Here is a 16420-nt window from a genome sequence, read left to right on the forward strand (position 1 = left end):
TCCTAACTTTGTGGGAACAGTTTGGGGATGGCCCCTTCCTGTTCCAACATGACTGCGCACCAGTGCACAAAGCAGGTCCATAAAGACATGGATGAGAGAGTTTGGTGTGGAAGAACTTGACTGGCCTGCACAGAGTCCTGACCTTAACCCAATAGAACACCTTTGAGATGAATTCGAGTGGAGACTACGAGCCAGGGCTTCTCATCCACCATCAGTGTCTGACCTCACAAATGCGCTTCTGGAGAATGGTTAAAAATTCCCATAAACACACTCCTAAAGCTTGCAGAAAGCCTTCCCAGAAGAGTTGAAGCTGTTATAGCTGCAAAGGGTGGGTCGGCATCATATTAAACCCTGTGGATTAAGAATGGCACCTCACTCAAGTTCATATGTGTGTGAAGGCAGACGAGTGAATACTTTTGGAAATATAGTGTACAAAATTCAAATGTCCTTGTTTATGCAGAGCTGCTGTTAGTATAAAATCCATTGTCAGAGGTTAAAGTACACCTCAGTTAACCTGATGCTAAAGTTCATTTTTGCCCGTTTTTGCTTTCATTTCATGCTTCTGAATTTTTTTTAACAGGGAGTGGGTCTTAGAAGATGGCGTTCACCTGCACTTTCATCTGTATATACACACTGTATTTCCAAAAGTATTTGCTCATCTGCCTTCACACATATATGAAATTGAGTGAGATCCCATTCTTAATCCACACATCAAAGCAAATCAAATCATGTTTATTGTCACATCACATTTACATAGGTGGAAAGTGAGTGAAAATCCTAGGTGCTTAGCCCCCTTATAGAATTTAAATACAAATATAAATATGTAAGGCGAAAAAGAAATGATATATTACACCGATTCTGAATATACACATATTCACAATATACACTAGTAGTGCACTATTCCAATGTACAGTTGTACAGTAATAAGTTATGGAATAAAACTATGAAATGTGCTGTTGTACACATTCCGTATGTGCAGTTAGTTTGAAGTAGATAATAAGTGAGATGCAGGTACACAGGGATAGAATACTGATATAGAATCTTCCAGATTGTGCAGGATATGGATAGAAGATGTACAGCTGTCAATCTATATGTGTAAGTACAGATTTATACTACAGATAAGTACAACTTTACACTTGGAACAATGCAGTCAGACAAGTACCGTTCTGGCAACCGCAAAACCCAGAGTCATCCATTGGATTGCCAGAACTAGACGCATCACTCCAGACAACAGGTCTCCACTGCTCTAGAGTCCTGTGGTGGCACTTTACACCACTGCATTTGGCACTTTGCATTGCGCTTGGTGATGTAAGGCTGCTTTGTCATTTTATGTGGCCGACCACTTTGTGGCTGAGTTGCTGTCGTTCCCAATCGCTTCCACTTTGTCATAATACCACTGACAGTTCACTGTGGATTATTTAGCGTGGAAATTTCATGACTGTTGCACAGGTGACATCCATACCACGCTGGAATTCACTGAGCTCCTGAGAGCGACCCATTCTTTCACAAATGTTTGTAGCAGCAGTCTGCAGGCCTGGGTGCTTGGGTTTATACACCTGTGGCCGTGGAAGTGATTGAAACACCTGAACTCAATGATTTGGATGAGTGAGTGAACACTTTTGGCAATATAGTGTATGTGTAACAAATTCTTTACCCTGTTTTATATTAAAGCCTTATGGCCAGTGTAACTGACAGTTATTTACCCTGTTAGCATTTGGACATGTGGTCCATTTCAGCCACTGAAAAAATATTTAGTAATTCATAATAATGATAAGTTTACTGTAAATATGGAATGACTCATCATCTCATAATTATGACTTGATATCTCATAATTATGACTTAACATCTCATACATAAGACTTCCATATCTCATAAATACGATTGAATATTTCGTCGTTTTGACTTAGCGTGTGTCTTTAAAACGCGTCTCTAGAGAAGCATGTCTCACAGTTGGGGATGTAGCTCAGTGGTAGAGCGCATGCTTTGCATGTATGAGGCCCCGGGTTCAATCCCCGGCATCTCCACGAGGACGCACTTTTACTGCATTTCTTTGGCTCTGTAGCTCTGTGCGATGACAATAAAGCTGAATCTAACCTAGTCACTTCACCGCGCTGAGAGGGAAAACCAGCACAGTTTCCTGTGGAACACATAAAGCACGGTTTGCGTGTTAAAGCCTTTCCTTAACGCCCTTTAACATTTAGTGCACTATGAAGGGAGTAGGGAGCTATTTAGGACACAGTCAGTGCTTTAGAGCAGCCACTCTCTAAACTAGACACAACTGTGGACGGAACGTGGACACTACTGGCCAATCAGAGCTCAGGACGGACGCCGCTAGCCAATCACCACGCAAGTATGGCGGAGTTTGTCGAGCACGAGGCCGTAAACAATCACGCCTCTCCAGGAGGAGCCAAGACAGAGCTGACCAATAAACATGCCCCAGCGTCATGATATGACCGACAGGCCACACCCACCGGGCTGTTGCTCCACGGGACGGTGAGCTGAAAGTTTAGTGGCGCGCGGGGAAAGGAGGCGCGATGTCGTTGGCGGATCAAAGTCAACAGTGGCTCACCGCGCGCGCCAAGGTGTCGGTGCTGCAGGCGCGCGGCCTGCGAATCAAAGGCAAGCTCGGCACGGACGGCGCGCACGTGCTGCTGCAGGTGGGCTCGCAGAAGTTCAGCACGCCGAAGGGGCCGCCGCAGCGCGCGGACCCGTTGTGGGAGGGGCAGGAGGCCGCGTTCGAGCTCGCGGGCTTCCCGGAGAACAGCGCAGCCCTTCGCGTGCAGGTGATGCAGCGCGCGCTGGTGGGGCCGGACAAACTGCTGGGGCAAAGCGACATCGACCTGGGAGAGCTGTACAGCAACAGGGGCCGAGACAGGACAGAGTGAGTCAGGCTGTTCACGCTGTTTACGTTTGTTTACTGCCCCTGGAGTCACGTACAGCGCCCCCTGCAGACCGCAGACTCTGTGGCGTTGTCTCTGCTTTATTATCTTTACAGTGACTAAGCTCAGTTTAAGGTTTTCTTTGGAACCTTAAACTGAGTCCGTGCCGCCTTAAATGGTCAGCAGTAACATTCCGGCAGGGCTGTGTTTTACTTATTTTAATATTTATTTATTGAATTTCTAAGTCTTCAGATAAAGTTATCAGTTATCATATCAGTTAGCTACCCTTTTGGTAGTGAGCTGTGGTAAGGAGCCGTTTTCCTTTTCTAACAGCCCAATGATTAGACTGCCACTCCTATTCAGTGACATATCTAGAACTTGGATCTAAAGTGACGTGTTTTCTTATGAAATGGCTCCCGCTCGTTTTAAATCAGAGCATTGCTCTTAAGTTGAACTAAGCTGAAACCTAGTCTGTCTAGCAGTTAGTGATTTGTTCTATGTTAGCTACTTCTGTTATTTATGTTAATTCATTTCGGCTTAATGTTACTACTGCTTTCCTGCTGAGCTCATTTAGACTCTGAAATAATTCTTGTAATGCTGGAAACATTTTCTGATAAACACATTTAACAGGAGGCTGAAGTTGACTTGCCATCGGCAAGATTCTTGTTCGAATTTTACTCTTTTACCTTAAATGGTGCTGCGGTTATTAGTCGAAAGCCTCAGGCACCAGCGTGTAACTGCTGCACCATTTAAGGTGGAGTGGGACAGTTTGTTAATAAGCTGGCAAATTAGGAGTTTCATAGTTTTAATTCGGGTAGTTTTTTTAATAAGGTGATTTGAGGTGAAGCTGTCAAAATATCCTACCGAGAGTTTTCATGATGCAGAGAACCCTTTAATCATGCAAAGGGTTATTTGAGTGTTCATGGCTCTATATAGAACCATTTTCTTTACTAAAGAACCCTTGAAGAACCCTCATTATTAACACTGTATGTAGATCAAATTAACGTTCCATAAATACTAATAGCAGCACCATTTGTCCAGGAGCTTGATACTGACCAGTCAGGAGCCAGTACCAGTTTAGCACCAGTTCTCTGTACGCATCCCTAGTTATGAGGTTATAGAAGTGTATTTTGTCTGCTAGCAGTGTTTATAGGCCTGGTGATTAACCCCTGCAGTTCCTGAAGGTCTAAAACTACCGCAGGTCAGCTTTAGTACATTTAACTCCCCTGAAGATCTTACAGCTGAGTCATTGTAGCAGTTTACTTGGGGTAAAGGTGATTTTATATCTTGCTTACATTTTGATATCTGCACAGTTTTGTCCAAACATTTAAACACATGAATTAGAAAACAAACCGAGTGCCTGATTACGGCTGTGGGTTGTTATAATCCTATAAGGTCAAATTTTAAACCCCACAATAATCCTCCTAATTCTGATGCTAAGGGCAGAGCGCTGGAGTGAATACCTTCATTGTTGCTAAAGAAGGTTGAACACAGGTTGTGTGGTGATTTAGTTTCAGGATTTTACCCCTCGCTGCCTCACTTGGTCTTAATTTTTGGAAGCTGGAGATTTATAATGTCTTAAGATCTCAGCTCACAAAGTAGCAACCACCTTGGAACACTGAGTGGAGCTGCAAATGATTCAGTGAAAGTAATTAGGCATTACACATGCGTTGTTTACTGCAAAACAAAAGCACTCTTCAGTGCTGTATATTGTCGATATGATCTACAGTCATTGTGACAGACTGTAATACACTACAGGAAGTGTAGGGGCGATATGGCTTGAGAAATACTTGATTTGAATTAATTGATTCTAATTAAGATTAAGAGACCCTCATTAGTCCCACAATGGGGAAATTTCACCTCGACATTTAACCCATCCGTGAAGTGAAACACCACATACACTCTAGTGAGCACACACACTAGGGGGCAGTGAGCACACTTGCCCAGAGCGGTGGGCAGCCCAATCCGCAGCGCCCGGGGAGCATTTGGGGGTTAGGAGTCTTGCTCAAGGACACCTCAGTTATGTGCTGTCGGCTCTGGGGGTCGAACCGGCGACCTTCCGGTCACGAGGCTGATTCCCTAACCCCCAGCCCATGACTGCCCCCATTAATCAATCATTAACTAATTAATCATTAGTCGCAGTCTTTAGTGCTGAATCACTCATACAAAGGATGGTTCTTCAAGGGTTCTTAAATAAAGAACATGGTTCTTTATGGAACCATAAACACCCAAAGAACCCTTGGCATTATTAAATGGTTCATATCATGGTGAAGGGGTTCTTCTGATTGATGGAGAACGTATTGTATATGGGTCTATATACAATATATTACAAGCTTGACATTGTCACAATAGTGGAACCCTTTTTGGTGCTATAGAGAACCCCTTTTAAAAAATTCTATATAGAACTATCTACAGCACACTCTCCATCAATCTGAAGAACTATTTCACAATATAAAGAAGCATTTCAGCATGCAGCGGGTTTGTTGGGTGTTCATAGTTCTATCTAGTTCATAATATCTATCTATTTATTACTTTACTAAAAAACCCTTGAAGAACCATCTTTTTAAGAGTGTAGAGAAGTCCTGCAGTGCTTCTCCTTTAAAGGCTTTATTCCTGTCCATGTCTTAAATTGTTGAGGTCTTTGTGTTACAGTTGCAGCTGAAATGTGATTCTCATTCTGAACTGAAGCTCGACACGAGAAAGGAAAGCTGATCTGGTTTCTTGAGCACTGCTTGAAATATGAGCATGAGGCCCAGTGTGTTCTAGATTGGGGATGCCAAGCTTTTGATGTTTTACAGATGAACTTCGGTGTCAACATTTGTCTGTTAGGTTTAATACTTCTATTGTGATGTCATGCTTCTAACAGCAGAACCCTTTTTGGTGCTGTATAGAGCCACATTCAACATATTCTTCATCAATTTGAAGAACCGTTCCACCATGCAAAGAACCGTTTAAGCAGTCAAATGGTTCTTTTGAAGTTTAATGGTTCAGTATGCCACCATTAGTCCTCATACAGAATCTACACACACTCGAGCACAAAGGTGAGAACAGTTCTGTGCTTTAAGAACATGTCATGAATCTGATGTAGACTTTTTCTTAGGACCTTTCTACAAGAGCACATTGCAGAACAAACTTAGGAACATGTTGGGTAATTGTCTTTACTAAAGAACCCTTGAAGGAAGTCTACGGTGTTAAGAGTGTGGTTTATGGCCTGGTGTACGTGTTGCTGTGAGCATCAAGGACGAGCCTTCATTCCTTCTTTTGTTACTGCTCTGCCACACACACACATGCGCAGTGTGCGAGATAAAAGGTGGCATTGAAACATGAAGCAGCTGGTTGGTCACTGATGGTGTTTATTATTTAGTATGAGTGAGAGGGAGAGCGAGGTCTGTCCCAGAACTCCCGTTTTCCCACAATCTACCTCTCTGTCAGACCTTGAGAGGTCATCTGCTTAACCCCAGTCCAACTGAGGACGAATAAACTAGTGAAAGACACACACAGCGTCCATTTTAAGTACTTCTTGCAAAGTAGAACCACAAAGATTTCAGAACCTGAGGTGTGTTGAAAGGCTTAATAGATTACATATTATTTGGCACTTAAAAAAATCTTTTGGCACGTGATTTGGCTCCTTAAGATCATTTTCTGTCTGGAGCGCTGTAATGTTTTATTCACTTCTACTGATATTGTGGGGCCTTTAAAAGGCTACTGTGTGTGACACGAGTAAAATTTGCGTTTTTTCTGTACAGATTAATGTGGTATTATGGGTAATCGTGATTTTTAAACTAGAAAATATTGTACTAATTATTTGTACATATTGCGCAGGCCTTCAGGAAGGGTTCTGCTACAGGAAGGAGGAAAACTTACAATCCTTTTTTCTTCCCAAAAGAATGTCAAATGTAATTGAATGAATGTTAAATGTGTTAGAAATGGCTGAAAATCCTTCATTTTTGCATGAATGCTTTTAGTAATCCTTATAAACTCTTAGGTTTCACTGCATATCTGAGTTCAGTAGTAGTTGCATTGTTCATCTCTCCACAGACTTTTGACTCATTGAAGTAACAAATGCTTGTAGTGATTTTGGCTTTTACAGAATGTGCATCCCCCCAAAAACTCCAAATTTCTCTGCTCACCACTGGTGGTAGAGCAAATTCCGCAGTAACACCACAGACATTTTTTGGTTTGGTAGTTCTTGAAATGGTTTGTTTGGTAGTTTTTGGTATGGTTAGACTGTTCTTGGTATGGTCTGGTATGGTTTCACTTTTCATGGTGTGGTTTGTTTGTTCCAGGTATGGTTTGTTCTTGGCGTAGTTTGTTTGGCTGGTACAATTTGGCTGGGTGTTCTTGGTATTGTTTATTCTTGGTATGGTTTACTTGGTAGTTTTAGTGTGGTTTGGCTGCTTTTTTTTTTCTCCCCAATTTTCTCCTCAATGTTCTCCCCAAATTAGTCATTTTCAATTCCACCTGCTAGTTAGGACTCCCCCTACCTACCCAGAGAGAGTGAGGCATCCTACCCACCCAGAGAGTGAGGCAAATTTTGCTCTCTTAGACTTTTGGCTACAGATGGCTGTAGCATTACCAGGGTGACGATCTCCTGATGATGGGCCAACGCTTAGACGGTTGCGCCAATCGGGAGCCTTGGTTTGGCTGTTCTTGGTATGGTTTGGGACTGTTTGACTGTTCTTGGTATCAGTTTAACCAGCACAACAGCAGGTAGGAAAACAAGATCTACAGAATGTTCTAGAGCCAGGCAACATATCAGAGCTGATTCAGGACATGAAGTAACATTACACTTCTTAAAAATAAACAGATCGGAACAAAAAGATCATTTCCACAGGTGGCATGTTCACCTTTAGGTATGCAAATATATGTACACCGATCAGGCATAATCTGACCACCTCCTTGTATCTACACTCATTGTCCATTTTATCTTTTGTCCATTTGTACGAGTGGATCAGACACAGCAGTGCTGCTGGAGTTTTTAAACACCTCAGGGTCACTGCTGAACTGAGAATAGTCAACCAACCAAAAATATCCAGCTGACAGCGTCCTGTGGGCAGCGTCCTGTGACACTGATGGAATAGAGGACGACCGACACACTGTGCAGCAGCAGATGAACTATCGTCTCTGACTTTACACCTACAAGGAGGACTGACAAGGTAGGACAGTGAGTGGACACAGTGTTTAAAAACTCCAGCAGCACTGTTGTCTGATCCACTCGTACTAGCACAACACACTCTAACATACGTCCACCACGTCAGTGTTACTGCAGTGCTGAGAATGATCCACCACCCAAATAGTACCTGCTCTGTGAGGGTCCATGGGGGTCATGACCAGTGAAGAACAGGGTTAAAGGGGGCTAACAAAGTATGCAAAGAAACCGATGGACTACAGTCTGTAACTGTGGAACTACAAAGTGCACCTATATAGTAAGTGGAGCTGATAAAATGGACAGTGAGCTCAGAAAAAGGTCATCATGCCTAATATCAGTGCTGATGTGTGTGTGTGTGTGTGTGTGTGTGTGTGTGTGTGTGTATATATATATATGTGTGTGTGTGTGTGTGTGTGTGTGTGTGTGTGTGTGTGTGTGTGTGTGTATATATATTTATATTTATATATATATATATATATATATGTGTGTGTGTGTGCATAAACTTTACTAAAAAAAACCCTTAAAGAACCTTTTTTTTTAAAAGTGTACCCACTTAACTGAAGTAAAGTGTGTGCTGAGGGCAGGATTTAGTGTGAATATTAAATGGTAACCGCTGTTTGAGTCGTTCGAAGCATAAACCACACAGTGATCTAAGAGGATTTGAGTAACTATCTCACAGGCAGAGTGGATCCTAATCCTGTTCAGAGACCAGAAAAGCCTCAACAGCAGTCATGCTGCCCTGAGAAACTCCCACTGCTGTAAAAGCAGCCTTATCAGAGCTTTGGCATGTACACAGGAAGTGGAGCTGCTGAGAGCAGTTTAAATAGTGACTGATCCGGTGCAGAGTCAGCTGTTCTGGCCACGTCCTGCTCATCCTGAGATGCACCTGTGAGTGAGACAGGGCATCATTTTCAACCCTGATAATGACTAGAGAAGGCCAATATGGTAAAAGGTCTAAAAAAACTAGCCACCAGGCGAAAGCTAGCCACCAAGTGTAAGCTTGCCAATAAGTGGAAAATAGCCAGCAGCCAGAAGCTATAGCCACCAAGCGGAAACCAGCCACCAAGCAAAAATAGTTTTCATTGGTCATCTGATCATCCATCTTGTCCATCCAGCTGTGGAATACTGAGTGGACACAGCAGGGGCTGTATGTGTAGAGCCCTTTCATTCATTTCTCTGCTTCGCTTGCGCTGTTGTGTTTAGTTTTGCTGCAGTTAGGTAGCAGGCTGGAAGTGCTGGACTGAGGGTGGTCAGTCATGCTTGCGCATTAGAATACTAGGCCACACCCACACACTTCTCAGACAGGATTGATGAGCAATGTTTTATTGTATTTGTCTTGTTGTTTTAACTCAAACTTTGCTGGGTGTTTAATATAACAAAATTTTGGCATTATACTGTAGCACGGCCTGGGCTACGGTGGGAGGAGGAAGGGCGCTCGAGGCAGGAGTGATAGTAGCAGCAATCATTAATTTTCACTCACTAAGTGCAAACAAAACAAAACAGACCTTAAAACTAAAAGCTGGCCACTTCGTCAGTCCTTTCCTCCCTCTCTCTCTCTCTCTCTCTCTCTCTCTCTCTCTCTCTCTCTCTCTCTCTCTCTCTCTCTCTCTCTCTCTCTCTCTCTCTCTCTCTCTCTCTCTCTCTCTCTCTCTCTCTCTCTCTCTCTCTCTCTCTCTCTCTCTCTCGTCAGTCCTTTCTTCTGTGTTTGCTTCTTTCTTTCTCTGGGATTCTGCATCCTCACTCCTCTTGTGGCTGACATCCTTCCCCCACTCTACCTTGCAGCCTTTATCGGTGCTTTGGGCTCGGGCAGAACCATCCCGCCCTCTCTTTTGTCCTTGTGGGTCAGGCATATTTTACTGTTCCCTGGTAGTTTACATACAACAAAGGTTCACTATCTGTCAAAAGTTTGGACACACTAGTTTGTGTTCAAAGCAGCGACAAAAGCCATAAAAATAATTTTCATTTATTTATTACCCAATTTTCTCCCCAATTTAATCGGCTCTAATTCCACCTGCTAGTTAGGACTCCCCTAATCACACGATACTATCAACGATAGGAGGGCGAAGGTTATCACAGGCTTCCTCCGAGACCTTTGAAGCGCCACTGCATCTTTTCGAACTGCCGCTCCCGCCACTTGGGAGCCATTCATTTGGCATTGTAATTGAATTGAGTTGCATCCACAATCACATCACCCCAATTACTGTGCGTCTCTTTTAAAAAGTTTATTAGTGGGATGTTCATTCTTATTTAAAGCATTTTATCCAATCGGTTGAGTTGTGACAACGGAAGGCGGAGTCAAAACAGTCTTAATTTGTAAAAGGCAGACATTTGTGATTGGAGTAATTCCATAGGAACTGTTCAACACTTTTGGAATCTTCATTGTTATACTACAATGTGGAAAAAAGAGAGTTTTCAATGAGTTGATGTGTCCAGATTTGTGACTGGTAGTGTTTGTAGTAAAAAGCAAAAAAAGTAAGTCTTTAAACAAAGATTGCAAAGTGAAATCTTCCTAAACTAGCAGGCCCAGTGATGTTTATTGGCTCACAATTGCTGAGAAGCCAGACTTTGGTGCTGAGATTTGGTATTTCATGGCAGTGCTCTCAGGTATTTAAGCAATTTGGTGTATAATGTGTGTAGACAGTCCAGTGAAGGGCGTGTTGTTTAAAGCCTGTCTGAGCAGTCTGTGTGTATTGAGCTGAAAAAGGGAACTTGGATCATTGGCTTTATTATCTGAACTCTGAGCCAACACCCAGAGATGATGAAACTTCCTAAACAGAACTTCTCCTCTTTTAAGCACTTTAAGCACACGTTTAAATGCTAATAACATTGTGCCGTAGAAAGAAAAGTGGGAATAAAAAAAAAAAATATATATATATATATATATATATATATATATATATATAAATAATTCTTTCAGCCGGTCAAGAGAAACATGTGGAAAACACTTAAGGATCCTATTCGTAGCAAACACCACCAGTTAAGTCAACTGCTTGTGTTTACAGTGACATTTTTAGCTTGTAACATTTGCATATGTCTCTGTTAGTAACAGTTAGCTATCTGATTTTCTGCAGTTATCAGATTATTAAGTGTATGTAAACACATTCAGTGATGTTTAATGGCAGATTAACGGTCAGTTCTTCATCTGGTTGCATTTTATGGACATTATGAAGCCACTGTCTTGTCTGCTGAAGCTGTGCTGCTTATGCTCATTGTCATTCTTTCCTTAATTTTGTCTTCTCTCTGCCATGAACTGCTCAGTCTCCCAGAAGCCCCTCAGATACATTTAATGATACAAAACAATAATTTAAAAAGTGACCACAGACTCCCCAACTAGATATTTCAGTTGTGATCTCCTCACACAGCGCTCAGGTGAAGAATGAGCTGCTCTGTGATGTTTGTTACAGCAGTAAAGCTCCAGTGTTGGTGTCCTTTGCTGTTTCAGTTCAGTTTCCAGGCTGATTTGAAGGTGGTGTGAGTTCGTAGTGAAGGAACACACCCTGGTTGTGTAATTTGGTGCGACTGAGCGATGAACAGTTAAATGTGGGAGAAGAAAAATCCTCCTTCGCCAAGCCTGCAGCTCAGACTCACTCAGCCGGGCAGGTTAGGACACGACAGCTGAGCGGCCTGAACACTACAGCTGACTGCCTTCTGCATTTCTGTGTTTTTGCTGAGGAGTGGAAAGAATGCTGCTGGTCAGACTTTGGTCAGTGATGAGGAACATGTGGAGCCAGCTCGTTTCAAAGCTTCCACAGACGACATTTTAAATATTGATTTAAATGACTGAATAAGGATCTGTATATAAATACATGGACACTGCTAAAGTTTTTAAGATTTTTTTTTTTTTAAGCCCAAAATAAAAAGCAGTCTTCTCCTATTTGAACTGACTGTCTGCTTAAGTTATCTAGCTAACTGAGAATTTTTGTGTTATGAAATAACTGGCCCCCTCAGCCATATATGCTGTAATTGACACAGAAACATTTAAAGAGTAACTACACCCCTCATCTTTCAGCTAACTTCACCCCTGGCTCCACTTTGAAAAATGCTCAAACATGGGACGGGCATGTTGGAAGGGGTACTGCTGTGATGTTTTGCTTTGGAGGTGGGGTTGTGAGCGAACTGGGTGGGCTTGCCTGCTGTGTTTTTGAGAGCTAGCGTACCTTAGCTACCAGAAAATATGGAGAGCGACAGAATCAAACGGCACTTTTGCAATTAGAGGCTGAAGATTTTTCTCCACTACCACCTCCATCTTCGATGTGGAAAGGTGTTTCTGATCAGGCAGTGCACCTTGAGCCTTAACAGTATGAGCCACTGACTCAAACCGCCAACAAGTTAATGTAGTGGTAGACAATGATTAGCAGTGATCTGAAGTGGCGTCAGAGAAAAGGTACATGCACCAAAAGCGTGACTGCTATCTTCTAATTATCTGTTCAGCAAATCTGTATTCAATATAACCCAAGTATTGTTTTTTTTTTTAGATTCCCTGGATCCTAAATGAATAAGGTAGATTTCTTTGAACACAAGTTTCATTCAGTTTGACATCAAGGTCACAGACTGCATCACCGGTCAGTCAGGGTTTGCTGCAGTGGCCCTAAATTCTTATGTTCTGCAAGCTGTTTATAGCACTTACCAGTGTTGCATCCAATTCAGTTCCCACTCAACTTCACGCTCCCCTTTATAAATCGAACACTCATGCTCTCTCAATGAACGGAAATCAGCAGCAAGCAGTGGAACACAAACAGGTCAGAACACATTGATTCCCTCACCTCTTGTGTAGTGAGCCGCAGCCTGGGGTCAGTCAGTCCAGTTTATTGTCAAAGGACATTAAATATTGATTTTAAATGCCAGAATAAGTATCTGTGTATAAATAAACAAAAATACCAAATGCATACAGTGCTGCACGAAAGACTTTGGTTGGTTTAAATAAGGTTCGGTTCCTCCCAAATCACTTGGGATTTATTAGATGTGTTAAAGTGTAATGAGGTATTTTGAGAGCCTAAATCAGCTTATCAGGGAGAAGTAGTGATATTAAGCTTGCTCTGTGATTTAAAAACATAATAAAATGTTTAAAACGCTGAGTTACGACGCTTTATTTACTCTGCAAGTTGTTCAAGCCAGTGGGCTGCGTATAGTGACTCCTCTGCAGCTTCTCGGCTAAAACTGAGTACAGCAGTGTCTGACTCTCGTAGATTAAAGCTCAAGCGTGAAAGGCACACATACAAGACAAACGACTTTCCGACGCAAGACTATATTCAGCAGCATTTAGAGAAGCCGCTGGGGGCTTCACACACACCCATCTTTGTCTCATTAGGGTTAGGAAGACATACTGACATCACACACACACACGCACGCGCGCGCGCGCGCGCGCGCGCGCGCGCGCGTGCGTGCGTGCGTGTGTGTGTGTGGGTTTTTTTTTTTTTTTTGTTTCTCCCAACAAAAATATTTCCGTTGTTAAATATGGTTATTATTAAAATTGAAGGGATGTCCAGAATAATATGCCATTATTTATCTACAAAAACATTTGCATTAGAATCTAAAATGGTTTAATTTGAGGAAAAATTATACATAAATACACTGTATACCATGATATAGGGCTGAACAATTTTTTTTTTTTCTTCTTCAGCTAGAATTGCAACTGTGGTTTAAATTGTGATGATTATCTCTAAAGTATAAGGGGATTTTTGGCCAAGATGTTCCTTTTTTGGTTTGAGGCTTAAATGCAGTGTGCCAAAATGGTTGTCACAACACATGGAGGTTTGGTTGTCTCTGATTAGTCTAACTCCTCAACAGGCGGTTCACAAGCTCTGTATTATTAGGCTAAATATCTGCTCTTAAAACTTCAGTGTTTTTGATAACACAGGCTTTAATTAAAAGAAATAGTAGCTCTTGTGATTTGATGGCACACTTTTGAATTGTGATTTTGATATGAAAACAATTAAACTTTCAGCCCTGCCAAGGCATACTGAAACGGTCATCTTCTGCTAGCACTGATAACTGGAACTTTCTGGAGAAAGGATGAGTGCTGTGTGTAGAGAAGTCCCAGGTCGTAAAGGATGTAGCTAAACATTTGTCATTTTCCCCAACAGTTAACGTTTTTCATCTTCAAATAGAAGTACAGAGGCAAAAATTATATTAATTTCTTGCAAAAAAACTGCCCCTTAAAACCATTTATTTCCTTCACTGGCCTGCAAACACACCCCTGTACCAGGTTGTCGTTAATTTTAGCAGCAGAGTCTGCAGTGTGTTAGTCAGAGATGAGCTGCTGTTCATAATGACGCACACCCAGAACGTCATTCTCTCCACTTCATCAGCGTCCAGCTCTTAACTGGAGGAATTCTCCGTTCAGACAGAAGAGCCTTTTCTCTCTCTGAGGTTCTCTGTTTCACTGGAATGAATGTCTGCGATGTAAACGGTGTATTTTCGTGTGCAAGTAAGTTAGAAAGCATGACCTCAGTCCACTTCCTGTGCCTCCACCCTTCATTTAACCACCGTCCACAACAGCAATTCTCAGACTCTTTATTTTATTCTGAGCCCCTCTGTGCCACAGATCCCCCTCCTCTTCCGTAGATGTGGCTCAATCAGACTGAATTAATTGATAAATTAAAGTAGATGACTATGTTTGAGAATCGCTGATCTACAATACCAGCCAAAAGTTCCGACTAGGGGTGCAACGGTTAATCGTTTTCCATCCATCCATCCATTTTCCAAGCCGCTTCTCCGTCAGGGTCCGACAGGGATGTATCCTGCCTGGGATAGGCTCCAGTACCCAACCCCACCCCCCCCCCCCCCCCCACCCCCATCCCCCGCGTGATTAATTGTTTTTATTCGATTAAAATCAACAACCAGATTAGTTGGCGAATAATTTAATAGTCGATTATTTGATGTCGTCATGCGTTAGTTTAGTAGGAATGTTTTAACATAACTGCTTACTGAAGATTTAACAAAAGTGTGATGGCTGTCTCAAGAACAAAGAGTGTGGGAGAATTTCACACTAAACTCCAAAAAAAAAGTTGTCTGTTGTGCTATTGGTAAAGCTGACCTTAGCTGGCATGGGAGCACATCCTCCATGCTGGAGCATCTGAAGAGGAAACGCATCGACTCACTGCATGAAGAAGATTCATCTGGGTAAGATAGTTGTGCATATAGAAACGTTTATAAACCATTATCTGTTCTCTGCTAACTTAAAGGGCAGCTGGATGAAGGGTTACGCTGAAATTGAATGTTTACACACAATTGCTAAAGTTTAACTGTTCATAGAGAAAAAGTTTGCCACAGACATTTGTCACTGCTTGCCCAGTTTAAGTGCAGCTCTTGTTTATACCTGTAGACAGCCTTTCTCATGGATATGTACATAGATGCTGCACTGTGTTCAGCCTGGCACGTCAACGGGGCGGCCATTCTGGGGAGGTCAACATCGCTACAGGAGTGCAATCAGTACCGTTACAGAGTGGTAGTTTAAGAAAAATACTGTCCAGAATGATACTATTTTAAGAATGTTGCACTCAGAAAGCAGGATAGGATTATATAACAGAGGGAATGCAGCGATCCACACTCCTGTTTGTGTGATTTGTGTTGTTTGTGTAGATATGGCTGTGCAGTTGATGTGATTAAGAACTGATTTAGTGTTACATTTTACTGCTGCATATCCTTGAATGAACACACGCTTGAGTTATTAGGTGATTGAGCGATTCATAATCCAAGTAATTGATTATTCGCTTCAGTATGTGATAGATTATGCGATAGTTGTTTGTTGTGGCCCTAGTTCAGACACACCTCCAAAAAGGGTTTTCTTTATCTTTCCAATTTAATAACAGTGGAGATATAAAAACTAAGAAATTACTCATAAATAATTATACAGCAACAGGGATGATAATTGTCTGATGCACTGTAATTATGTGCCTCTGAAGTTCAGTTCCTTACATCGATGCTGGCGTGTTTTTCTGACAGCTGTGCATTTAGGGGCAGGAGGTTAGGGAACTGGCCCTGTGACCAGAAGGTTGCCGGTTCGATCCCCAGCGCCAACAGTATATAACTGAGGTGTCCTTGAGCAAGATACCTAACCCCCAAGTGCTCCCTGGGTGCCGTGGATAGGGCTGCCCACTGCTCTGGGCAAGTGTGCTCACTGCCCCCTAGTGTGTGTGTTCACTAGTTTGTATGTGGTGTTTCACTTCACGGATGGATTAAATGTAGAGGTGACATTTCCCCATTGTGGGACTAATAAGTATCACTTAAACTTCATTTCAAACTCGTCTGCGCTGCTGGAAACTCGTGGCTTCACTGCACTAAGAAAGGTGACGTAAGTGCTGTTTGCAGTGTCTGTAAAATCATTGTTTCATATATGCACCAGCAGAATGATGAAATATACCCTCCTGTGCAAAAAATGTTCAGAGCCAAG

The 16420-nt window shown here is 42.3% G+C and overlaps 1 protein-coding gene and 1 non-coding gene across 3 annotated transcripts in view; both read left to right on the forward strand.

Moving 5' to 3' along the window:
- The first annotated feature begins 1952 nt into the window (after nt 1-1952).
- trnaa-ugc lies at nt 1953-2024 on the forward strand. The gene has a single exon. It is a non-coding gene; the product is annotated as a tRNA-Ala (tRNA).
- Nucleotides 2025-2486: 462 nt separating this feature from the next.
- Nucleotides 2487-16420, forward strand: part of rab11fip1b (RAB11 family interacting protein 1 (class I) b) — a 32985-nt gene continuing 19051 nt past the window's right edge. For both annotated transcript variants that reach the window (XM_017718887.2, XM_017718895.2), the window contains exon 1: nt 2487-2881. In XM_017718887.2, coding sequence (XP_017574376.2) covers nt 2535-2881 — 347 coding nt within the window. In that variant the 5' untranslated portion in view covers nt 2487-2534. The remainder of the gene's footprint in view (nt 2882-16420) is intronic.

The sequence above is a fragment of the Pygocentrus nattereri genome, chromosome 18 (genome assembly GCF_015220715.1).
Source record: "Pygocentrus nattereri isolate fPygNat1 chromosome 18, fPygNat1.pri, whole genome shotgun sequence".
Classification (NCBI taxonomy): Eukaryota; Metazoa; Chordata; class Actinopteri; order Characiformes; family Serrasalmidae; genus Pygocentrus; species Pygocentrus nattereri.